The sequence below is a fragment of the Hipposideros armiger genome, unplaced genomic scaffold, assembly GCF_001890085.2.
Source record: "Hipposideros armiger isolate ML-2016 unplaced genomic scaffold, ASM189008v1 scaffold_633, whole genome shotgun sequence".
NCBI lineage: Eukaryota > Metazoa > Chordata > Mammalia > Chiroptera > Hipposideridae > Hipposideros > Hipposideros armiger.
In genome coordinates this window covers 494,162-508,317 of record NW_017731983.1, presented here as the reverse complement: position 1 = coordinate 508,317, position 14,156 = coordinate 494,162, and the positions used below count along the sequence as shown (strand labels likewise).

Sequence of the window (14,156 nt, the reverse complement as noted above, 5' to 3'; positions counted from 1 at the left end):
TTTTTAGCTGAGCCATCCCGCCACCTGTTGGCAGCTCACGGCTGCTCAGCTCGGGCTGACTTGAACCGCTGTTGCTCAGAGCTCAAACTCTTGAGACACAGTTCTGTTTTGTTTCTGAGCTCAGGGGCATCTCTTCTGGGCAGTGGGACGGTTAGAGTTCTCAGCAACCAGTCGGCTCTCTGCCTCAGTTTCCTCTGCCGGGCCCCGGGTGCATTTAGACCCCCTTACCACGCACTCCGTAAGCCCTTCCCTACACGGTCATCTCACGACAGTCGGACACCCAAGAGTCCAGCCCATTCCGTGGTTCTGGCTCAAGTCCTTATTTGGGCCCACATGGACTGAAGGCTTATTTGAAAACGCCCTTCCTCCACACCAGAGGAGACGGACAGACAGACAGGAACCCTGCAGCCTGGACCAGGGGAATGCAACGTCCAGAGAGAACCCTGTTCTGGGAAACAGGCTCCCTGCCGGGATGGAGGCCCTTAGCTCAACCTCGGAGCCTGAACCCCTCCTGCCCGGACCCTACTTCGATGAAGGGGGGGGTTGAGCCAAGATGATGACTCTCTGCAGTGGTTTCAAGGCTTTTAAAATAAACAGCAGCCTTTCCTCAGAGAAAATCTTCCCAAATCCCCAATATGAAGCAGGAGATAAAAACCAGAGCTGCTTTGGTGGTGGAGACAGGGTTCCTCGGAGCACACTCTGACAACCACTGGTCCGCATGGCTGGAGCAGGCAGCAGGGAGAAAGCCACTGGCTGCGTGCTCCAGAGCCCGGGTTCCAACCCTCACTCTGCACTCCCCCTCGGGATGCCTGCCTCCTGGACCTCGCCCAGAGGGTGGGCCTCACTGGCAGAGCCACTCTGAGGACTGGATGGTGGGTGTGCCTGACGAACAGGCACAACATAGGTGCTGACACAGCACAGGTGCTTGCACACACTGAGCCCTCTGCACCTCCAGCTCTCCACTGCAGAACAAGGTTTTAAGTTACATATTCAGAGAAGAGGCCATTCCCCTTCCAGATTTTATTTAAAACCCCAAATGCCCCGGGGCCTTTTCGAGCTGAAGCAGAGGTCCAAATGAACAGATGTTTCCAGCCAACTCAGAACGCCCCAGCTCAGGTGGGCGGAGGGAACACCTGACCGCAGGTATTTCACCCCAGGTTCAGACTTATGCTGGGGGCCTTATCACTCACTTCCTCTGTGAGGAGCTGCCGATTCTTGTCCATAAAAGGCCACGAGGCTCACAGAGTGGTGACATCATCCCCAACAGGAAGTACAGAAGGAAGAGATCGGGCCTGGTTCACCAACAGCCGTGGCCCAGGACTGACTCATCAGAGAGCTGGCTAAGATAACGTCTCATGAGGTTCAGGCAGAGCCGCTCTCTCCGGGCGCACATCGGGAAGAGCACCCTGCCCCCAAGACCCATCTTCAAGTCAGCCAGGTTTCTTGAGAACAAGAGAAAAATGACAGCAAAGGGCAGTTTCAGGCTGGGTGACAAGCTTGCATGGGATGAGACTGACAGGATGATCCAAGACAAATGGGCCTGAAACTTTCCACCACCTAAGGGGTCTGTCTCATGAACACTGCAGAGCAGACCCCTGGGTGGCTTACTGTGTGAACCCCTGCTCCTTGTTGCCTGGGAAACAAAGCCACAGGCCATCGGGGCAGCAAACTCCTAGGCTCCTGTTACTTCTCCCGAGAGCCTCTCGTGGACAGCATCAGGGTCTCAACGGGCCAAAGTACAAGTGTATTCAGGCCAAAACCAAGTATGAGACGTGGAGAGACCTATGGGTTCGAGCTCAGAACCTGGGAGCTAGGAAGGCTCTAGAGAGCGCCTGGTTCAACCATCAGTATCTGGAGGTCAGGACACCGCGTCCTGAGAAACCCAATTACTCGATCAAAGTCACACAAGCTGGGCCAAGAACCTGACCTCTGGATACTTAGCACTTCCTCACAGAGCTCCTACAGGGCAGGGCAGGGCACTGTGCCACCAGCAGTGCTACACAGAAAGGGCCACCCACACTCAGTGTCACACGGGGCCTTACAAGCTGTCTGCTACTTTCTCCAAGCCAGCCCAATTCACGAGCTTGGGTTACAAGCACTTGGAAAGCAGGGAGGTGAGAAAAAGCAGGTACAAATTAATGCTTCATGTTAGCAGAGGCTGCAGGTGGAGGCTGGGCCTCAGGGGCCTTGTGTCACGAAGCTCCTGGCAGCCTGCCTCCCAAGCACACAACATGATCACCAGTGATGTTTTCTCCAAGGCACAGAGGCAGGCCCCGAACAGGGAGACAGTCAGTCAGCGGCAACCCAAGCCAGAAGCCAGCCAGACTTGGCCCAGGGCCTCCACCCACACACTCCTGCAGGTAGGGCTGTGGTCTAAACTCTGCTGAGGAGGCCCAAGTCCCCAGTCATAGGAGGCAGAAAACGGGCAGCCCTCCCCACCAGGCACCCTTGATAATTAGAAGCCCAAGGGACTGATCTTCGCTTTCACTGTGTCGGAGGGCAAACGAGGACCCAATGTCTCTCAGCCAAAACGCATCCAGCAGCTCACACAGGTGAGCTCCCAGCACAGAAGCACACCTGCCAGAAACCACTGCTGGTTGTTTTTCCACCTTTCCCATGGGCGGGGCCAGGAGCGAGAATGTTCTCTGTGTGAGGCCACTGCTGGGGCAGCTCTGACAGGTTTGTCAGGGTGGAGGGAAATTCAAAACCTACATGGGAGTGCTGATGGCCCACAGCAAAAGCTACCAGGACACAGGGAGGGACTAACACCCTGAGGTCAGTTCTGCCCTGCTCTTCAACATTCTCCTTGGGGAAAAGACAACACAGGAGGGCTCCTGGCTGAGTCCCACGTGGAGAGGACTAAGCCTAGGGTCACAGGTCTGCAGAGGGCTGGGATCTCAGTGGGGGAGAAAGGGAAGGACAGGAGGGAAAGACAACAGGCCAGGAACAGGGAAAAAGCTGGACACAGCAGGGCAAAGCTCAGGACAAACTTGGCTCCCGCTGGAGACAAACGTCCCTGCAAAGAGAACCGGGAGCTTTGCGAAATGTCCCTTCGATGAGTTGGGTCAAACTTGCTGGAGAATAGCAGGAACTTTAACACTAGATGAACAATAACAGCACATGAAGATGCTTCCTGAAGAAGCCAGGGGCTCCAGTCGCCTTGGAGAAGGGACAATCAAATGAAATGAAAGGCGTGCTGGTGACTTTTAGCCAGAATTTGTTCCCAAAGCATGCATGGCTTCCTTCCTTGGTTTTCGGCTTAGACCTCTGCCCTAGTGTATTTGTGAACCAGCCTGAGAAACAAGATCTTCATCAAGAGTCACAAAGCCCGGTTGGAATGACATCCTAAGCCCCAATCAGCACTGCTCGTCTGTCAAAAACAGAACACCTCAGGTCCTCAGTTTATTACAAAGGGGGACACTGGGCCAATGCCTTGGTCAACACCAGAGGAATTTTACAGAAGCCACTTACAGAATCCTGACTTTTATTCCTGCAACTTTCAGCTCTTTTCTCTTTAGTTTTAGGGGATTATTTTTTATCTCATCTGATAGCTTCATTCCAGAAATCGGGCAGAGGGAGGAAAGCAACCCTTTCCTCCAAGCGCAGCCCTGACATCGTGCACACAACACGGCCCTGCTTGGGTTTTCAGAGCTAGGACCTGAGAGCAGAAGAAACATGAGCTGGTGAGCAGCACGCACCAGGCAGGGAGAGGAACGTGTCCGGGGGGTTAAAAGCCCAGAGCAGCTCAGCCATTAGACTTCACAGGTGAGTTTTTGTTGTTGGTTTTGGGGGAGCAGTAACAGAGACATGGGCCAAGTTGTCAGCCATCCCCAAAGTTTTGAGAGTTTCTTATCTCCTACTTCTGCCGGCCCAGAGAAAAAAACACAGTAGGCCTGTTGGGTCGGATTAAAAACAAAAACAAAAAAACAAGCCCAAAGCTGAATCCTGGAAAAGGATCCATTAAACACAAAATTCCTCTTCTAGAAAAAACATTTTATAGAAATGAGACTGACAAGCATGACCACATTATAATTAAGCAGCCTCATTCCAGGCCTGGGCTTTCTTCTGGGTGGCATGGCAAAGCAGCCTCCTGGGGTCAGCCCTAGGGATGAGCCTCCTGACCCAGGCTCCGGTGTTTGGGTGGTGGGCCTGGGGCTGCTGGTCGCAGAGCCTCTCTGGTTCCCTACCAGTATATCAACAGAGGACGCTGCTCGGTGATGCTGAAGACTCATCTCTAGAGCTCATATGACATTCTCCTAAAGCCCCACCATGTTCTCCAGAAGCCCCACTGAGCCACAAAGCCCCCACGCTGCCCGCTCTGGGTCCGTGGACTAGATCAGACAAGTTGGAGACACGCTTGTGTCGTGTGTGGACGCTGCAGGGGAGGCAGCTTTGACAAGTCACTTCCTGTGCGTGCTGCAACCCAGAGCCTGAGTTCTCTGAGGATGCTCTCTGAGGCGAGTAAGCCCGATGAAGGACGCATCTGGTTATCACCTTCATTAAGCAGTGAAAGCGTGGACTGAAGGAACACGTGATTTGCAGATGGGGACAATTCACTCCAGAAACAGTGCTGTCAGACTCCTCTCGCCACCTTCGGAGGGGCACTGACCACAGGCCAGGCGCCTTGTTGAATTCTTAACAAGAACCCAGCCAAGTACGTTTTATTAAGCCCAGGAGGTGGATGAGAAAACAAAGCCCTGTCAGAGTAAGTGGAACCCGGTCACGATCGGGAAGTGACCGAGCCAGACTCCGACTCTAGTCCAGCCCAAGTCCCATGCTCTCTTCTCCCCACCACACTTCCTGTTCACAAGGCAAGTTTCTCCCTAAAGCTAAGGCCTAACAGACCCTTTTTGGTGACCTACCACAGAAGGCTAAGTCATTATCAAAGCCCCTCGCTACCCCAGCACCCTTCAAGGCTAAGTGGGGTGCCCCTATGAGCTGGACTCTCACTCACTCTCTTCCTGAAGTTTACCTGACTCTCAAGACTGGCTCTTAATCTTCTCCGGGCTGGGCCAGGGCTAGCAAATAGGTGTTCAGTTCCCACGGAGGACCATGTGTGGGCACAGAGCACACCCCTCGGGGTGAGGCAACTCGGCCTCCCCAGCACACGGCCAAACGGCCCGGCTCAGACCTCCCTGAAGACAGCGGGCCTTTGTGGGCCGATGGCTGGCCGGGCTCTTGGGCAGGGCCCGGTCGGCACATTCCTCCTTAAGTGGAGTCATCACATCTGTGGCTTCCTCGGCAGCCTGGCCTGGTGAGTCTGTTCAGAGTCATGCTTTACTGTGCCCTCGAAGCATTTCCCAGCCTCTCACCAACGTGGTGCTTTTCCTCAGGAAGACCTTGGAAAGCAGACAGCTCCACGGGCGCAAACAGCACCAGGGTGGGAAGAATGTGGAGAGAGGCGAAGGAGGGGCTCTCTTCCTCCAAACCAGTGGGCCAGGCAGAATTCCTCCCAACACGCCAGCCAGGGACACGGGGGGGCAACAGAACAGCACCCCTGGGGGATGGGCACCAGGGCGGGGGTCAGGACACCCTGGTTTCTGGAGCGCTCCTCGGGACAAGACAGTTAACAGGTCCCGTCCCTTTTCCTGTGAATCAGAAGGGTCGCACTCAGATGTGAAGATGAGTGCTAAAATTCTACCCTTCACTGTTTACCCAAAAAGGTTAGGCAACTGCTGGGAGGTATGTGGACACTCGCTTGGGTACTTTGAGCAACTGCGTGGTGACAACCACTTCTGGTGCCGCTTCCCGAGAAGCAGAGGTGGGATTAGCACAGAGCAAAGGGTTGCATAGCTCTTGGATTCATTAAGGCCTGGAATGAAAGCAGGCCCTGCGGCCACTCCCCTAGAAGTGCTGGGAGCTCATTAAAATACCAGAAAGCCACTGAAAGTGAACCAAACCTGGCATTCTAACTAATTGACATAGAAGGGTTTGGTTTTTTTTCTTATTTACTGGGGAGATAACCGGGCTCAAGTCAAATCTTTTTACTGGCCTGTTCTGTAAGAACATACATTTTCTTATCCCCAGAGGGAGACCCAGGAGGCCTGGCCCCCAAGGAAGCCAGGAGTGCCATTTCCCAGCCCAGTCCTCCCTTTTACAGACTATACGCTGCTTCCCCCAAGTTCCACAGGCAGCCCCTTATGCCTGCCCTAGACACATCCCTATTCCCCCTAGGGCTGATGTCCACCTAGCAAGGGACAGCCACACAGTTTATACCCTCTCATCCTCCTAGCCTCAGACATTTCAAAGCACAGTAAGATAACACTTACTGAATCCTGAGGATCAGTTTAATCCCCAGGACAGAAAGATCCATTAACGGCCATCACAACAAATTAACCAAACGGGAAAGCCAAGGTTGAAAGGGTGAACCAACTATGTCACCACAACTTTAATTAAACCCAAGGCTGAGGATTAAAACAACAATCAAAGCTGTGCCGGGCACATCTGGGCTGCATTGTAACCACTTATTGACACATACCTGCCAGCCTTTCCCCAGGTTCCGACCACCACAGCACCTTTCCAACCGCCCCAGGACTCAGTGGCCACACCTTCGCCTCTGAACTCCCAAGACACCTGCTGCAGTTGTGTTGGCACCAGGTGTAGGTAGCAACTAGTCTTGTTATATAGCCATGGCCATAGATCTCTGTACAAACATGTCCCATCTTTCCATCTGGATTGCCAGGGCCTCCGGTGCCAGGATAATATACTAAACCTCTTGGTATTCCAGCACTTTCTATCTCTCACCTCCATGGCCTAATCCAGGACACCATATGCTGTCATGCCCCATCCTGCGCCCATGGCAGACAGCACTAATCCATCCCAGCATTCCTTGGCATTGAGATCCTTACCAATACAGGGCTGGGCAAGCCACTATTGATTGATGGGAGTTGACACTCAGAGTAAAACCAATCTACAATGCAGTCCAATGGTTCTCAAGTGGGGGCAATTTTGCCCCCCAGAGAACATGTGGTAGCAATATCTGGGGACATTTTTGGTTGTGACAAGTGGAGAGGGAAGGTAGTACTGGCATCTAGTGGGTAGAGGCCAAGATACTGCTAAATACCATACAAAGCACAGGACAAGTACCCCGCCGCCCCCCAAGAGAGAATTATCTGACCTCAAATGTAAATAGTGTCAAGTTTGAGAAACCCTGACTTAGATAGAGTAACCATATAATTTATCACCCAAACTGGAATGGTTCTGAAATTGAAAGAGGGTAGTATTACTACAAACTCCAGGACAACAGGCATAAATCAGGACTTACAGGCAAACCAGAGCATTTAAGAGATGAAAGACAGATGGCGGTCCCTTGGAAGGGTCCAAGAATTAATCTCATAAAAGTCCCCAGACAAAGCCACCAACTTCCCTATTTGCCAGAATAAATGCTAGTATGTCATAAGCCAGTCAGCTCAGGGAAGAAATCTTTTTCTACTTCTTATTTAAAGAAAAAGCAGAAAAGGAACTGTCTTGTCTGGCTGTACCTTTTAAGATGGAAGCAAACCAACCTGTCCCCCCGCCCCCCAGCCGCCAAGCCAGGGGGCAGCGTGTACTAACAGGGGAGCTAGTTAGTACTAGCAGCCTGCGGCCCCAAGGCTCCACTGCCGAAACCTGCCCAGGGTGAGCACCAAAGGCTCCTCTCAGGGACTTTCTTTACTGGTGAACCATCTTGTCATAACAGGAGCAACTTCTGTTAATTAACTTCCTCCCTACCCCAAGAACAAGAGACCTGTTGCTAACTGCTTTGCAGGTCAACTGTGCACAACGAGAGGGAACTTGGACATGTCCTCAGTTGGTCAACACGTGAGCTAAAGAGCTGCAGCAAGTCCAACATGAAGCTGAAGGCGAGTGAAGACCTCTCAGACTGAGGATTAGAAAGTACGTGGACCCAGCACCTGCACAGACCGTTAGAAAGAAGCACCAGGACCTCAGTTCGCCATGCCTGCAAATGAATTTCCTACCCTTGGTCTCCAAAAAATGAAAACACCCACCCACTTGCCCTCACAATTTAGGGCAGCTCCTCGGTTCCTATCAAGGCCGTTTATTTAAGGACAAGACCTCCTGGTCAACACAAAGGAAAGCTCTGGCCCTCTGCATATTCCTTTTATTTTATTTTTTTCAACTCTCTCCAACCTATAGTGCTAACTTTTGCCCCTCAGTTTGAAGTCCAGTTCTAATAACTCCTGGCGCCATGCTTTTTGCATCGTTCTTTTCATAATGGCTCACCTAAGAGCAAAGAAAGCCCACTTGTTCAAAACCAGCATCCAAGTGAGGGAGCATGCCCTGATTCAACAGTGCAGAGCTCAAGACCACCCCAGGATGCACATCTTGCATCTGGCCAATTAAGAGAGTCAGGAGAAAACTGATTCATAACCTCCAGAGATAGGACAGGCTCTTCTGGAATGTCACGGAATGTCCTTCCATCAGAGTTCTTGAGTTAGCACTTTGAGAAAGGCTTCCTACTTTAAAACTAGAGGGCCGGCTTCCTCAAGGAATTTTGATAGACGTGAACACAAGCCAAAGGTTGGGACAAACATGTACATCCTACATAATTCATCAAGCCTGGCAATGAAACACCCTCTCCACAGCATGATGTGTATGGCACAAGACACACCCACAGGCTGCCATCTTAAACCACTAAACCAGAGACAAAGTAGTTAGCACAACAAGATTCATTGTCATCGCTGCCTAGACTGATTACAAAGTTTAAAGAAAGAATACACATGGAAGAGTACATGAAAAACCACTATCAATAGAAGATATGAGAATATAGCCCTGCCTGGAAGTTGGGCTAGACTCCAAATGACAGGAAATGGCACCATATGCCAGATGCCTGGCTAAGCTCTGAGACTGTAAAGGCAGCAACGTAAGCCGTGTTCATGTCTAGGTTGAGAAAAACAAATATTTGAATAAAGTATCACCCAGGCTCCAATGCAAATCTAGCTCAGATATACTCCCTGAAGGGCAGTATTGCTTCACTGTCTTTAACGAAAGAGTAGAAACTTGCCAGGCAGTGCAGGCAGATGGAGCAGGAAGGGCGGTTAGAGAAACGTAGGAGTTCCACGTAGCCGGGAAGTTGGCGAGGAGGCAGGAGGCCAGTTACAAAAGTCACTATGGGCCACTAGCGGGTTTGAGTGTTTGGGGCAACGAGGCATCTTTTCAAGATTTTTCAAGGTTTCGAATAGGGGTTTGATCAGATTTGCATTCTAGGAAGATGACCCTCTGGTGGAAATAGAGGGAGGGCTCTATTAAGAGTGACGGTAAAGAGGTCACAACAATCACACAAACAAAAAATTGTGGTGGCCTAAACTAAGTAAGGCCAGGGCCACAGGGATAAGAGGATCAGAAACATGAAAAGAGAGAAAAATCTATAGAAAGTGCTGACTGGCTTGGAAAGAGGGGTGAAGAAGAAGAGAGAGGAGAACATAAGATTAACCAGGTTCCAGGCTTAGATGAAAGGGTGGATGGAGAAATGGCAGCTGGGAGCAAGTGGTGATCAGGTGACAGTGTTTCGGGCCCCAGCAAGAAAGTGATAATAAAGCCAGTCAAGTCGATGGGGCCACCATCCAGAGGAATACTGGAGTGGATGGACAAGACCTCGAGGAGCACCTCCTCCTGGGGGAGGAGGAGTAACAGGAGAGAACCACATAGATGGGGAGGGCAGAGATTAGGGGAACCAGACCTCACAGGAAGGAAGGGCTTTCGAAAGGGAGTGGTCAAGATTGTCCAATGCTGGGGAGAGGTTAAGTAAAATAACAACTCATGAGTACAATGGATTTCGCCAACACAGAAGCAAGGGTGACCTTTGTGGGACAGTCTGGAGAAGTAGTGGGGCCAGACATGCACAGATACTTCCTCTAGAAAGCTCCACTGTGATAGGGCAGAGAGAGCAGAGACAAGCTAGAGTGGGGACGCAGAATTCAGGAGACTGTGTGTCTGTTTTCTTCACTGGGAAAAACTCAAGCATGTTCCCAGACTGTAGAGAAGCAAGAAAGAGGTGAAAAACAAGGAGGAAAGGGAGTAACTGGTAAAAGAAGGGGCCCAGACGTGAGAGGACTGGTGCAGGAGCTCTTGACAAGAATGAGAAAGGGGGAAAATAATGAAAGCTTCTATAAAAATGTCCTTGGAGAGTCACTGGCCTTGACTCACACAGTGGCTTAGACCTCCGCAATGCCCTGCCCCATCACCAGTGCATCAGCACTGATCCAGCCACTAGATCACGGTGACTAGTGAGTGAGCACCTGCGAAGGCAGACAAGGCTGCAGGTGAAAACAGCCACTGGAAAGGCCGCAGCACTCACCTTGCATCATACTCCTGTAGGCGGTGTCTGTGATGGCGTAGATGTGAGGGGGCATTTCATGCCTCTTCTTGCCCTTGTACATATCCACGATCTCTTCGGAGTAGATGGGCAGGTTCTTATAAGGATTGATGACCACACAGAACAGGCCTGAATAGGTCTAAAGAAAAAAGCAGCAAATAGGAATGGGTTAGGAAGTCTGATTCTTGATGGCATGCAAACTCTGTGGCAAAGTATTTGCTGCCTCGAGGCCGTCAGCCTGATGTGAGAGTGCTCCCTGGAGCCCTCGCTCTCTGGGCCCTGCTGCAGGTGTTGAGGGCGCTGGCACCATCTCTGCTCTTTCGGTGAGGGTCCTCCCTCGACGGCATGACAGCTGCCAGCTTTGCATGTCAATGAGCATACGCATCGGGCAAGATCTGTGGCAAGCTTCACGGACAGAAGTCCAGTTACAAAACTCAATCCAAGGACAATAAGAGATGTGTTTGTCATTGTGAGATGCACAAAGACAAAAGGATTCAGTTGCAGTGAACAAACTGTGTAGAAACACACATTATTCTACCCTGAAGGTCTCTCAGAGATATTCAGGCCTACATTTTCCCAGCACTGGGAAGAACTCACCGTACTCCTCAACCAACCAACTAGATCTTTTGTGGGCTAGAAGATCATGGACAGATAACTCCCTCCCTGGAACCTTCTAGAAACATTCACGTGAAAATCTCTCAAAAAATTAAAAACCACTTTTGTGTCCCCTGTGAGCCTTCTCCAAGACTCAGGTCTTCTCTTAAGCGGAATCTAATTAATAAGCACCCTTTATACAAGGCACCCAAAAATACACTCAGGACTCCACGTCTGACTTGACCAGGTTAAAATCAGACCCTGGAGCCTGGTGTCTGAGGTCAAGTCCCAACAAGGACAGATTTCTTACCCTCTCCCTCCCTCCATGTCTTAGTCTATAAAATGGGGACAGGCAAATGTCTATACCTCACTGAGTGGCTCCAGTGCTTCACACAGCACCCAGCACAGCCTGGAGCGGAGCTCCAAGTAGGTCAGGAGAGCAGTTTCCAGCGGCAATGGTGTAGACCAGGGGTCGGCAAACCGTGGCTCGCGAGCCACATGCGGCTCTTAGGGTATGTTCTTTCTCAAAAGCTTGCCGACCCCTGGAAGAACCAATCCTGTCCCTCACAACAATGTAAAAATTATTCGAGAGCCATAAAAATGTTTTTACATAATCACCATTATGTGAATAATATCCTTTAAAAATTTTATAAATGAAACTATGATAGTTTTATTTTCATTTTCAATTTTACTTCAAAGCCACATGTACATACCCAAAGAGCTGCATGTGGCTCGCAAGCCGCAGTTTGCTGACCCCTGGCGGCTCTTCCGTCTCAAAAGTTTGCCAACCCCTGGACTATAGACAGATCAGTCCAGACAAATCCATATTAACCTGCGGCTACTAATTCTTTTTCTAAAATTTCCCTGCTATTTTTTCTTCCAAGATCCCTCTTCCTCATCAAAAAAAAAAATGACCAAGTCCTAATAGCTGGAAGAGCTATCGAGACCAACCACATGACAGGTGTTCAGGTGGGGGTACAGCCCCTGAAAAACCTCTCTAGGAAAATGCACCTGCAGCCCCAGGCCAATTAACGCCAGAGCTGGGAGCAGACCTGGTCTCACGCCCTGCCACCCCCATCCCCAGTGCAGACCTCCTTGGTCATGGAGGCCAGTTCTCTGAACTTCTCACATCTTTTTGTTGTCCTCATTACAAAATGGCCTCCACCCTCACTGTCCACAATTTCGCCCCTTGATCCAACAGCAGCCAACATCCGAGGGGCTGCACTGTGTTGTCAAGCCAGGCCCTACCCACCCTGCCCCCTCCATTCCTACCAGAACTGAGAATGGATCTTGTGGCTGAACCCACAGACAGGGCCCACCCAGGAACCAGTCATGAACCCAGGAACCCAGCACGTGGACATGCCGGGCAGAAGTTAGGCTGAAAACAGCATTCCAGAGGGACCCACCACCCATACACTGGTCCGCCTGCAGAAGAGCAGCTGAGTTTGGACATGAACAAGTGGGTTTGGTTGCCTCTTCTGTTTGAAGGAGGGGATGCAGGGCCCTCACTTTCCTTTCTTCCTGGGATAATCAGTCATTTGTTTTCCCTCCAACTACTCTTTTCACAAGGGACCAGGGGAGCTCTGAAGTAAAGAGGTCCGTCTGCCCGTAGTGTTGGCACCCTGAGCCTCAGGCATGACGGGAAGACAGGAGTGCAGCCAAGACTCCTGTTTTCCCTCTGTGACTGTCGGGTGGGGACAAGATAGAAGGCCAGGGGGCAGAGAGGTCATCCTAGAATCCCAGGAGCTCAGAAACATGTGAGCTTTGTTCCTTGGGTTTGAGAAAACCCACACTCGAGGAAATCCAGCCCGATGAAAGCATTAAGGACACATGGCCACACAGTTAGGGTGTGTCACGGAGCCAGATGTTTGGGAACAGCTGGTGGTGACAACAGAAGGGGCTGGGGGTTACTAGGACAAGTCTTTCTGACAGCTGGGTGGGCAGATGGTCCTGTGGAGAGTTCTATGGGTCTCCAAGTTCTCTGGGCTAATCCCATCAAATCAGATGGATGTGATCAAAGCGAGCCCTGGGGAGAGAGTGCAGCAGCTCAGGTGGGAGGACTGAGACTCGACTGCGAGCCTCTCTCACTAGATGCTCATGGAGGCGCAGACACTGAGCAAGTGGCTTTGCTCCCACACGGCCACGCCAGGAAGCTGCTCCATTCACAGGCCACAGAGGCTCTTTGTGCCCGACCGCCCCCTATCCCAGGGCCTCACCCCCCGAAGAAACAGACAGAGCAGCTGTGGTGCAGAATTAGCCACACCGCCCACAACGCCAGGCAAACATGCTGCACAAAAGGCTCCTGGTGTCGCAATTTGGAACGTGGTGTGGAACGTGGTGTGGAAAGAGGTGAACTGTGAATGGGGGGTGGGGGGGGGGCAACCCCTGCCTAGGCAACCCCACTGAGGGGCTTTGATCTCCCCACAGCTCTGCACCTGCTAGGGTCTCCATTAGGGCAACTGCAGAGACAATCCACTTCCCTTGTGGTGACGACACTTAGGAGGAAGCTGGTCTGAGGCAGGAGGAACTACACATGGGAGGTGACAGCATAGGAGCAGAAATGGAAGCGGATGCCTCCAGCCAGAGTTCTAGAGAAAAAGCTTAGGTCCTACCCGCCATGCCCGCCTACTAAGCAAACCCACACTTGCAGAGAAAAGATGAAGCAACCAAGTAACCAACACTGAATGCATTTGAGCAACTAATATCCCCGTTTGTGGCAGGGAAAGGCCATTTGCAGCCAGCTGATATAGGTGACTGCAGGCCGTCTGACTTGTGTCACAGTCAGCAAATCTCTAACAGGACCCAAGGTGAACAGAGACACCAGTAAAAGGCTGAGCAGAGGGAGACAGGGCATGCCTCCTGAGAAAATCCCTTCATTTTTTTGCAGGTCACTAATTCTGAATGTCAGTGGTTAATATCCCAGGGGCAGGGGCTCTTAATTTGGTCCAGACAATATTCTCACCACGAAACAGAGAGATAACTGGGTGGAGAATCAGGAAACCTAAGTTCCGGTCTCAGCCCTGCCAACACCTTGCTGGGTAGCTCTGCGTAAGCCCCTTGTCCTCTCTGGGCCTCCATGCTTCCCACCTGCCGTATTAGAAGGTTGGGCTAAGCTGGTCTATACAGAAGGACTTCTCAAGGTAGACAGTTCTGTGTATCTCCTTATTGATAGACCCTTGACTTATCAAGCTCATCCCCAAAGGGTGGTGATCAATGGCAGGAAAGCAGGACCTCATTATCATAGACC

General features: G+C 51.3%; 1 protein-coding gene across 1 annotated transcript in view; it reads right to left on the bottom strand.

The window, feature by feature from the left end:
- Positions 1-14,156, bottom strand: part of MYH9 (myosin heavy chain 9) — a 90,683-nt gene that overhangs the window by 44,416 nt on the left and 32,111 nt on the right. The window contains exon 3 of the mRNA XM_019625553.1: positions 10,298-10,454. Coding sequence (XP_019481098.1) covers positions 10,298-10,454 — 157 coding nt within the window. The remainder of the gene's footprint in view (positions 1-10,297; positions 10,455-14,156) is intronic.